This window comes from Triturus cristatus, chromosome 10 (genome assembly GCF_964204655.1).
Source record: "Triturus cristatus chromosome 10, aTriCri1.1, whole genome shotgun sequence".
In the NCBI taxonomy this organism is placed as follows: Eukaryota; Metazoa; Chordata; class Amphibia; order Caudata; family Salamandridae; genus Triturus; species Triturus cristatus.
Genome location: NC_140593.1, coordinates 1145176226 through 1145188409, shown reverse-complemented (window position 1 = coordinate 1145188409; position 12184 = coordinate 1145176226). Strand labels below are relative to the sequence as shown.

General features: G+C 43.6%; 1 protein-coding gene across 4 annotated transcripts in view; it reads left to right on the top strand.

Moving 5' to 3' along the window:
- The window catches only part of GGA2 (golgi associated, gamma adaptin ear containing, ARF binding protein 2), an 86324-nt gene that overhangs the window by 13863 nt on the left and 60277 nt on the right, over positions 1–12184 (top strand). For all 4 annotated transcript variants that reach the window (XM_085629502.1, XM_085629500.1, XM_085629501.1 and 1 more), the window contains exons 2-5: positions 1154–1238; positions 3319–3394; positions 4615–4713; positions 8152–8275. In XM_085629502.1, coding sequence (XP_085485628.1) covers positions 1154–1238; positions 3319–3394; positions 4615–4713; positions 8152–8275 — 384 coding nt within the window. The remainder of the gene's footprint in view (positions 1–1153; positions 1239–3318; positions 3395–4614; positions 4714–8151; positions 8276–12184) is intronic.

Sequence of the window (12184 nt, the reverse complement as noted above, 5' to 3'; positions counted from 1 at the left end):
TGTTTTTGATTGTTTGGACTAACATTGGTAGCTTACTGTTCCCTACATCCGTACATGTCCTGTGGCAGGCCACAATGACTACGAAAAGCACCCACCCAGGACATAGGTAGTGGATTGCCCCGTGCCCACATTAATTGTTGGCGGTCCTGTGTAACGTCCCATTATGCCTTCCCATTTACTGCTGTCCTCTGGAGTCAAAGGCGCAGTCTTCTCATGGGGTCATCCCATCTCGTCCCTCTGATTGGTTAGGTGCATCAGACCGCCCCACAAGACCGCTATCCGGCAACTAAACGTGGCTTTGTGCCCATCCTTCTTATTCTCAGGCCAGTCCTAGACCTCGCCCCATTCCCTACCAGTACCTTTTCTTGAGGTGGCTGCATTAAGGGTCGAGGCACAGGTCTCCGCAAAGATCTTTTCCCTTTTCAAGGGATTTCTTTTTGGACCAACTGATGCACTCTTACGAAACATTAAGACCGAGGCAGACTAACCAATCAAAGGCTTAGTATAACCACCTTCACACTAGCAGTCAGGTCGCGACATTCTCAGCGCTACTAAGGGGACCACTGGGAAGAAGCAGAGAGTAGACCCAATAGGGGACCAATGGGAAGAAGCAGAGAGTAGACCCAAGAGGGGACCAATGGGAAGAAGCAGAGAGTAGACCCAATAGGGGACCAATGGGAAGAAGCAGAGAGTAGACCCAATAGGGGACCAATGGGAAGAATCAGAGAGTAGACCCAAGAGGGGACCAATGGGAAGAAGCAGAGAGTAGACCCAATAGGGGACCAATGGGAAGAAGCAGAGAGTAGACCCAATAGGGGACCAATGGGAAGAAGCAGAGAGTAGACCCAATAGGGGACCAATGGGAAGAAGCAGAGAGTAGACCCAATAGGGGACCAATGGGAAGAAGCAGAGAGTAGACCCAATAGGGGACCAATGGGAAGAAGCAGAGAGTAGACCTAATAGGGGACCAATGGGAAGAAGCAGAGAGTAGACCCAATAGGGGACCAATGGGAAGAAGCAGAGAGTAGACTCTTGTTGCCCCTCCATTCAACGTACCTACATGTTCTATTTCCTGCTTGAGGAAAATGGCAATTTGAGACCTGCGAGTACTTGGGGCGTATTGCTTTTGTAACATTATCCTTGTTACTTTCAGATAAAGCCACCGATCCAGAGAAACCGGAAGACAACTGGGAGAGCATCCAGCGACTCTGCGACCTTGTCAATGCTGATCCAGAGGGGTGAGCTAAAATCAAGAGCTAACTTTCATATTCACAAGTCGATTAGTGAAAAAACAATCCCCATGCCCGCTACAGTGATGTTCGCGACATAGTGGCAGTATGGACATCATGTTGCTAGCAGTCACTGAGAATGATGATGCTGCTGGGTAAGGGGTGTAGTACGTACTCCTTGAACATCAGTACTCCTTAAACAATGACAACTAGTGTTTACAAAAGAGCAATTCCAGTCAGGGATTTAATTTAACCAATCACCTTGTACAAGGCAGATTGAGCTCAAAGGCTGTGAGTGCGAGAAAGTGTGAGGTATTGCACACTTGTTCCCTGAGGTCTATGATACCAGATATGTGCACCATGAGATCTGTGCACTCACGATCATTCTGACAGAGCAGAAATGCACACAAAATTTGAGGTATTGGACATGCAATTGCCATGAGCTTCCAATGTATCAGACTTGTGCTATGAATTTTCTAAGTATCATACATGTGTACCATGTACAACTAAACCTAGGCACACATCAAGGTAAATAAACATATATTCTGTGCAAAGGTTCTACACAATCCAAACAATGATCCATTAACATATAAGTGCGATGTTGCTTTGTCTTTAGTTCAGTTCTCATTAAGCCAAAACAGAACCAGCCGACACGTGTTTCGTCGCATTTGGAATTAGTTCTGCGACTTCCTCAGGGTGCACTGCCAACGTCCGAGGGTTGATCGCACTCAGTTACAGGTTTGTAGCGTGTGTGCTGCGGGCTTCCTCACGGACGATCACTGTGTTCCGGATACCGTACCCGGAACACAGTGATTGTCCGTGTAACTGAGTAACCTGTAACTGAGTGCGATCAACCCTCGGACGCTCGTTATCCTCATGGCGCCCTCATCACGAGAATTTATCCTTTTCAGACACTGCAGATTGAATCCATATTCTAGGACCCCATTGCGGCCAGCGGGTGTATTACTTAACCGGCAGCGTGACGTTTTTATATACAGAGATTTGTACTACTCTCAGCTAATAGCCCAGTTGGAATTATCACCGGCTGTGCGCCCTGAGGAAGTCGCGGAACTAATTCCAAATGTGACGAAACACATGTCGGCTGGTTCTGTTTTGGCTTAATGAGAACTGAATTAAAGACAAAGCAACATCGCACTTATATGTTTATGGATCACTGTTTGGATTGTGTAGAACCTTTAGCATTGAATATACATACTGTTTATTTACCTTGATGTGTGCCTAGGTTTAGTTGTACATTTAGTAAGTGTGAGGACTCCTTCCCACACAACATTGAGGGGTTACAGGGCTCATCCCTTCTCCTAGTAGCACCATCTGACTGTTTTTGCCGAGCAACAATTTACGTTACACAGCTGAGTGCCGACCATCCCATACCTTAAAAAACCCTTTGTTATAGATTTCCATACATGTGTACCATGACGCCTGAGGTATTGCACCCGTGTGCCTTGAGATCTGAGTTATGAGTCATGAGTGCTACAGGATATGAGGTATCAGACTCCTGTAGTCAGAGCACTTACAAATCAGACATGTGCCATGAGGTCTGAGACACTGGATACAAGTCCCTTGGGATTTAAGCAATAAGAAATATCTTCAATGTTCTGCTGTACCCTGTGCCGCAATGAATGAAGAACTAGATACATAAATACCATAAGGATGGCGTTCTTACAGGTGTACGCCACAAGCTCTGAGTTACCAAACGTATTTGTGCTAGAAGATCTGAGGTATTGCGTACCTGTGATTTGCTAGGACTGAAGTATCGCCATTTGTGTGCCACCATGTTGATAAATCAGACACGTGTCACCAGGTTCAGGTACAAATATTCACGTTGAGGTATCTCAAGTGTTTTTCTTGCATTCTATTGACATTTGTGTTACATAGTTTTTATTTTATTTATGTTTGCTAGTTTCTAATTTGCTCAAATGATCACGTCTACTAATGCCTTTTGTGGGTAGTGTGCAAGAATATCTTATGTCATCGGACACATATATTGTGGAGTGCTAGCTCATAGTACGAATAAGCGTTTGAGGTCCTAGAAGCAGGTGACAATATCAACTCTCTACCTTTACCACAGCCCGTTGATCGCTACCAGAGTCCTGGCGCATAAGATCCAGTCACCACAGGAACCAGAAGCGCTCAAGGCCTTGACGGTAAGATCCTCTCCTTGTTGGTTTCAGAACTGGTGCCCTCGCCTCACCTTTACCCATCTATAATCTCACATTTAAACATTGAATGGAAGCATCCCTCTTTCATCCACCCTCTGACATCATCTTAGGCATCATCACTCTATGACCTAGCCTCTTATCCATCCATGTGGTGGCATCACCCCCATAGAGGATGACATCAACACCTGGTCTATATATTTGGCGGCACAACTTTCCGAACCATCCATATGTTGTCATCAACATATACCCTGTCCATGATGTGTCTCCTGCGGGGGATGCCACCCTCATAGCAGTAGTAGTAGATAGGGCTTTGTACCAAAAACCATGTGTTATTTGCATTACCTTTAGGCAACTTTCCAGCACAAAAAAAGTTTTACTAAGTAAATAAATCAATGCTTTGCAACAGGTTGCGTGACTTTTGGTGACTTTGCACCAGTGCTGTGCTGATTAATCCACCCCTTTATGTTTAGTGTGTATTTTTTTTTTTTCCCATATGATATTTTATTTGATATTTTATGTTATTTTTCATTATTGTATGACAAATTTAGCCATAACAATAAAAAATAAAGACTGTTGAACAATTATCCACAGATGCTGTGAATTATTTTTGGCCATCGATTTTCATTGTTTTCAGTTTCATGTTATCTTTCTCCTCCTCTGGTCAAATTAATTAAAAACAGGTATGAAGCATGATGTATCTTGCTTCTTGTTAGAGTTAACAATAGAATTTTATTAGAGCAGCTACTGACTGATAACTAGACCCGGGAACTGAGGGGACCTCTTCAGTTTTCACAAACACCAATGTTGAAATTAGTACTTTAACCATCTTCTCAAAAATTCCTTTGTGATTAACCTCTCTAGAGACAATTTCCTTCACATCGTAGCCTGTACTGACATAGAAGTATAATCTGGGCTTCTAACTCCCGGCAACTTTTTAACTGTACATTTGAAGTTGATGACATGCTTCATACACTCTATAGCTGCAAGAAGGTCCATCCATTCAAGGAGCGACCTCGCCTATGATGGGTTTGTCTTCTATTTACATTCCGGAGGTGCTCGCGGTAGGATCCACAGATCCTTCGCTTTCCACGAATGCGAGTGCCTGTCTTCCTCTACTTTTACCTCTCATGTTTGCGTGCAGCATATATAACCAGTTGAATTCCTTTTGCTGCAGACAACCTAACGTGAACTTTTTCCCCTCACAGGTGCTGGAGACTTGCATTAATAACTGTGGGACCTCTTTCCATCAAGAGATTGGGAAGTTCAGATTCCTAAATGAATTGATTAAAGTTTTATCACCAAAGGTAAGATTTGTAGATTTGGGACAATGGATTTAAAGTAGTTGAGGGGATCAGGGAGACAATAAAGCAGCAGGAAAATATGTCTTGTTGGGTGAGACCTCATATTGAAGTGGTTCTTTAGGAATAGTACTGGGGCCTGGAAACATGAAATGTCCAGTCTATCGACATCAACGGTATGTTAGGCTGGAGGGTTGTGACTGAAAGTTTGCGTGTATAACGAAGCGTGAGTATAAGATGTTTGGCCTTGTTTGGTTGAAAAGTGAGGAACTGATTGGAGATTGGTACATTGTTTAACTGGGCAGAGGGTGAGAATGGTGTGGGGGAGAGAGACATAGAGGTTAGGGGTTGGGTATCAGGAGAAAGGTGTGGATTGGGATTTGAGGATTGAGGTTCATGGGCTACGGGAGAGCACAGATATGGGGGTTCTCATCGGAACCATAGAGTAGGGCCAGTAGATTGCTTGCTTTGCCTCAGTGAGGTTTCAGACTCATGGTTAGACATGCTTGGATGGCATTTGAGGTGCACATACAGTTGTCCTGAACATAGAGGGGAAACTGGAGATTCGAGTATTTCAGATCGCGACGATGGCTAGAGGTCTGATAATGAGGACGGATATGGGCATCTAGTTTGCAAAACTACCCAGCATAGTCCCCGTCCATCGCTTTTCACCTGCTATGGCACTCAGAGAGAAATCAACAATATGCAAGTCAGGCTCAGTCAGATGGACTTGAACGTGCTCCAAGTGCGGTGGGTTTGTCTAGACATGCTCCTCGTGCTTGGTTCGCCGCACGGCTCAAGCTGTGCTTCAGTGATGAGGCCTCACTTTTCTGAGGTTGCTTCTGTTTCCAAATCGGAGAGACATGGCCGGCTAGTTGGGGCTGGACTATTTCTACTGGAGTAGAACCAAGACTAGTTTGCACATGGCAGCTCTCTGTCTTAAGTGGTACATTGAGTGAAAAACCTATGAACTAGGTTGCATCCTGAGCAGTTGCCAGTGGCTGAGACTCTTGCAAGCATTCCACCCATCACCTTTGTGCATCCTTCTGTCAGATGCCCTAAGTGTGAGGGATATGCCCACGCGGCGTCTCCCACTCACTGTATTGTAGAGATCAAGCTACATCTGCCTTAAATTATCAAACTATCGTGAAACTGGTCTGTGTATCTTGTTTCATGACTTGGCAGTGCAGACTGAGCCTTTCCTATTGCAGCAGGACCACGCCTGATACATGGCTATGCTCTGCCCAAAGTGGCATAGTGGGTGAAAAGCGATGAAGTGGAACGCGGCTCAAGTGATTGTCAGGGACTGAGACTTTTTCAAACATTCCACCCATCACCTTTGCGTTTTCTACAGATTATCAGAGTAACCGGGTGAGGAAAACAAATGCGAGACTCCGGAACTGGCACCAAATATCCCTTTACAGTAGACGGCCTATATTGGTCAATTAGAACAAACAGATTGTATATGACACAACAACGTTCAAGCTCTGGCCCTATTGAGGCCCCGTTAGTACTATTCTGAGTTAAAATCCATCTGTTTGCGTTAATATTAAGCGTTCTCTCCAGATCATCACTGCGCCCACTGTTTTTAACCCGTTTTTGACAATCAAACATCATCACCTGTCTGGAAGAAAGGTGAATTTGAGCTCTCTTGCATGCTGTGTGTCTCAGTGTTTTTGCTTGTGTTTGTTACTGTACCTAACTTCTGGTGGCCAGGCGTGGTACAGCAGAGCAGCCTGATAACCCCTTACCATTGGGGTTCCGCCACTTTCATGCTCTTTAGTATCTCCCCTGCTGACTGGGTTCTACCCCGAGCGACCTTTGGAGCCTGCCACTCTTGCAGGAGAGGCTCACTGATTTAGGAAGAATAGCAATGCTAACTCATGCTATCAGAAATGCTGACTCACTGTGTCAGCACTGCTAATTCGTCCCCTGTTCACTCGCCGGATTAAAACTGCTTACTCACCGATTCAGCACTGCTTACTCACTACGTTAGCAGTGCTGATTCACCATATCAGCCCTGCTGACTCACAGTTTCTGCACTGCCGACTCATCCTGTTCGCAGTACGGAATCCCCGTATCACCGTGGTGACCCCTACTGGAAGTACCGAGTACCAGCAGTTCATATTTGTATTTACATATGTTTAAAACCATGTTACACTAGTCTTGTAAAAAGAACAGAACAGAAGGCCCATACTGCAAAATCGAGCTGCATTTTTTACTTTATTAATGCAGCCTCATAACACTTCCTTTTAGTCCTTTGTCTTTCTTGTATTTTTGGTGATCTAGAACTGCGCTAATGATGGTGGCATTTCTAATCAGTCTGGGCACTAGGATAGCCAGCCTTTTGTTGGCTATGCAACATTACCAAAGTGCCACTCACTCCTCAGAAGTGGTCGCAGCACTTAAAAGAATTACAGAAATCATAAACAAGTCAATACTACAATTAATACACACATTATTAATAAACACACACATACATACAATGATAAACATACACACCAATAAGTAAACACATAAATCAACAAAGAAATAATAGATATAACCACAAATGCATAAAAATACGGACATTAATATGCAGAAAAATACATGCTTTCACGAATAAACACCTATATGCAAAGTAGACAAACACAAAATAAAAAAAGGGTAATTAAATATTAATAAACAAAGGTACACGTTAACAAATTATATTCACATATGTGCATAATCACATAATTAAATAAACACATAAACAAATTTACACAAAAAATGCATTAATAAACAAGCAACAAATATAAATATGGTTAAATAAATAAATGAATATAAAAGTTGATAATTAAAATGTTTGAGGCTAATCTTCATCTCCAAGAGTCTTCTGAGCACACGTGTCTTTAGAAATGGCCTCTGTTTAATTAATCATGTAGTTATGTATTTATTTATTGATGGCCTGATATACTTATATGATTGATTTAGCATCAGTGTCTTACCTTTTGGTTACTTCAGGAAGCCGTCTGGAGTGTATAGCTGTAGTAGTGAAATCTTCCTGGCTGATGGTTGGATGTCTAGTTTGATGACATCAGGTTGGGGTTCGCGTTGCACTGTGACACCATACAAAGGGTGGCGCATTTAAGGCGACGATTGTCCCATCATGTGGGCTTGGGGAGTTATTGACAGACTTTTAGGCTTCTTTAACTGTGGGTCCAACAATTCCCTAATGAAAGCAGTGAAGCCTTTTGAGATGGTGGGGATACATTCACAGGTGGGGATATGTCGATGTAAATTAAAATGGGTGGCTGCTATCAGCGCTGGTGGGTCTGAGCCCATCCACCCATGGGAAGCAGTCTGCTGGAGGCACGCTACGCTGAATGAGCATTGTGGGGCTAGAGCCTTTCAAGCACTGGTTAGTTCAGGCTCGATAAAATTCCTTTTGTAACTACTTCTGAACTCAACCATTTTCACTTTCAGTTTCTAGGCTCATGGTCTACACACAACGTGAAGGAACGGATCGTAGAAGTTCTATACAGCTGGACGGTTTGGTTTCCGGAAGAATCAAAAATCCAGACCGCGTATCGAACACTGAAGAAAAATGGTCAGTTTTCATATTTTCACCATTGCATAGCATTTAAATATCTCTTTTTAGTTTGGTTTAAAACAATAGTTGCATTTCCATTGGCTTCAATTAAGCTCATCCCAGTGGTTTTCTGTTCGATCAAACATGATCGACTAAACCTAGGTGACCTGAGTCCAAGCATTGTGGACAGCCAATAATGGAGGATGCCTAAGAATGGATAATAATAAAAGGCAAAGACCCTCCGGTGAAGCAAATTAATATCGAGCATTTGCAATGCAATCGGTCTCGCCTTTGGGACCTTATAAGTATTTAGCCATGCAGCACATTATGCTGGGTGAGGTAATATTTACTGTTGTTTAATAGGGAGGCTTTGACACTAATAGGCACATTATCACATTATACAATGTTTATAATATTTACAAAATAGTTGCAGCGGCTCTGTTAGAGTGGAAGCCAGTGACCTAGTTAAACACATCACCACTTAAGGCCCTACATTTCAAGTTTATGTCAGCAGCCAACATTTGTATCAAGTTAGTTTCAAATGCCGTAGTGCTTGAGTGATTTTTCTAAGTACAAAAGTGGGGGAGTGATTCAGTTCAGGAATTCAGAGGCTGGAATGACGATTCTCCAATTATTATGCAGAGAGAATCTTGATTTCATTAAAGATTTATGGAGGCTAACATTATGCAAATACTTTTATTTGCTGCCCAACATGAAGCATACCTGGGTGTTTACCAGCAACTGCACCCACGCCGCATCCGGCGAGCCAAGAAATCCATACTGGGCAGGTAACATACGTCCTACTTGAACATCGCCTTGCCCTGATGAAGACCTTCTTGTAGTACAACGGTTTGGTCTCAAAAGGAAGGTCGAAACGCGTTGGCTTTTATTTCTTATGAGTCCAAGAGTAACCAAAGAAGAATAATATATCAAATAAAAGATCTTTTTGAGCTGGATTGAATAAGCTCTAAAATGGAGTTTAACAATAATACTCTGACCTCTTCTGGACCCATAAAGTAGAAAGTATCGAGGATATAAACAAAATAGGTCCCGTTCATAGATACAAGAATGTAGGACAATGAGTTTTATGGAAATAATGCTATGTTGAAATAGAATATAAATGTATAGTAATGTTTGATTTTGTCTGTATGTTTGTAAAAAGGTTACAGTTAGATGTATGTACGTCATGTAAATATTGTTTTTGTGACACCACTTTTGTGGAAGATTGTGAAAAACATAGAGATGTATGTTGAACTTTATCAAGTGAAAAAAACCTTTGGAAAAAAATGAAAAAAAATTAAAATGAATGAAGCCCAAAGTTAATAAAAAGGACTACTGGAGCATTAGTAGTGTTGTATCTATGGCTTCAGAGGTACTTACTGTTGTGTTATTATGAGTGATTTTTCTATGCACAAAATACTAAAACAATTAAACCAAATACTGGGGCCTTTGTTTTTAGTTTATAACCAACAATGAGGTTTCCAGCTAAGTCAAACCTTTCTGCGGTCTTTTGTCTCAGCCGTAAATCATACTGAAATCCCTGTGTTAGGAAGCTGCATCTCGGTTGTAAAAAAGCTGCAGGGGTTTTCTCGGCTAAATCCAGATGGCTGCAACGGTTAGACGAAAATATTATGCTTTTGGTGCAAAGCCTGTCGTTCCGTGCAGTGCATTTTTTCCGTCTAGTGTAAAGCAGAGTACAGGTACTTGTGGCGAGAAAGCAAAAGACACACAATCGATGGACAGAATGCAGAACAAATCAAAACATTCACCCCCAGTCAAGAGATCTGGGTTAAATCCATCATTCCTTTGCTCACCATGCCGCCCCAGTTTAGACCTGGCCATATGCAAATCAGTCCTGACCCTGTGCCTCATGGGAACAGTTCAGCCCGAACTACCAAGCCAGGTCCTCCCTGGACCGGAAACAAGCATCCTAGGACCCGTTTCGGGGAATGGTAACTCAAACATTCAGATTTAGCAGAACATCACATATCCTTCTAAATCGTCATTGGCGACCAAGCCAATCCAGAATCTTTTTAAAGGTTCTGTGGCTAGTCCATTAGTCCACCTCTTTCAAGTCCCCTTACTTGTTGAACTACAGTCATCTGAATGATTGCCAGAAATAACAAAACCAAAATAAAAAAAATAGAGAAGAAATTCCCTTGGCCCCGAAACAGCATTTATTGTAGTTGGGTTTAACTTGAACACCTGCACCAGTAAGCAGAAATATTTTTCTGGGAGACACCTGTTTGGCTTGATTGCAATTTGTTGGTATTCCTATTTACCGTCTTTGATGACTGAGATTGTGACTCAAATGCACCAATTGCTCTATTAAGACACTGGGGGCATGAAGGGAGGAAAAAGCAACACCTCAGAATCATTTCAGACGGCATATCAGTAGTTCTTGTGCAAGAAGAAGCAGTGGACCTTTCATTGTATCTTCCACTACCCTTGGTGCTACTCCTCGGCTGAAGCTTGGTCTGTCTCAACAGATCTCTCCTCAGCACAGAGGCCATTGCATCAATAGTGGCTGGAAGACCCTACCCAAGTTTCACAAAAAAACAAGATCAATGGTGGTTTTTGACTTCGGAATTTTGGAATTTGTCAAGTGGGTGCCCTTCTGGGGAAGTGGACACATTTCATTTAATTACGGACTTAGAGCAAGGATGTGGAAATAAGGAATCTGCTTCAGGCCCCCTACTTGCAACCTTCACACTGCAGGCTAGTGTAAGAGGCCAGGACAATGATTCGCGGTATAAAAACCTTGGGGCATATTCTCAAGGATCTATCGGCACTTTATCGCAGCCAAAGTCGTGATAAATTTATCGCCCCATTCACAAGCTGGTGCTAACAGCCGATACCACCAGTTTACCTGCGATAGCATCCGCAAAAAACATGACCCCGGCAACTATTGCTAATGAGATGTAGACTAGGCGTTCCCATGCCAAAAGCTGCGACAGCACCACTCCACAACATCCACAACGACCAGCCAGAACTGCGATAAGAACACAAAACAGGCGTTAAGGCGCGTTAGCAGCAGGAATATAACACCTACTCTAACCTGGTGCAAAGTCGGACCACAGCCTGCACCACAAAAGGGAGCACAGCCCATACCCACAACAGATGCACCCAGGCAACTGAACATGCATCCCCGAGGGCCGAAAGGACAACAACACCCGCCGCCAACACCCCCAGGACCCCTCTCCCCGGAACCCCCCCCCCCTCGACCAAAGACATGCCACATCAGCTACACCTAAACATGTACAAAATAATCCCCATGATGTCGCACCATCATAACTGGTGACATGCATGTGTCATCACAAACATGTGCATCACACATTCACGTTCGAAGCAACAAATGAAACTTTATTAAAATGAACACTGAAATGAAATGAAGACACATGGCGGTACCACTCGGGACAATCCGGAGGTCACAGCCTGCAAGACAAAAATCATGATGAGAAGGTGTGTCCTGCGCACATCAAAGGACAGAGAGAGAGCGAAGGAGAGAGAGAGGAAGAGAGGGAGAGAGAGAGAGATAAGAGAGGGGGAGAGAGAGAGAGAAGAAGAGAGGGGGAGAGAGAGAGAGAGAAGAAGAGAGGGGGAGAGAGAGAGAGAAGAAGGGGGGAGAGGGAGAGAGAGAGAGAGAGAAGAAGAGAGAGGGAGAGAGGGAGAGGAAGAAGAAGAGAGGGAGAGAGAGAGCGAGAGAGAGAAGAGGGGGGGAGAGAGAGAGAGAGAGAGAGAGAGAGAAGAAGAGAGGGGGAGCGGGAGAGAGAGTGCCGCCCCTGCGCACCCAGGCCACACTGCTCACCTGCTGCTACCGGTGTGTCACCAACCACTTGCCGGTATGTATAGCAGTTCACCAAGTCACATATCTGAGACAGACCCGTCATCTGAAACAGAGTCCAGATACATGATTGGCACAGTACA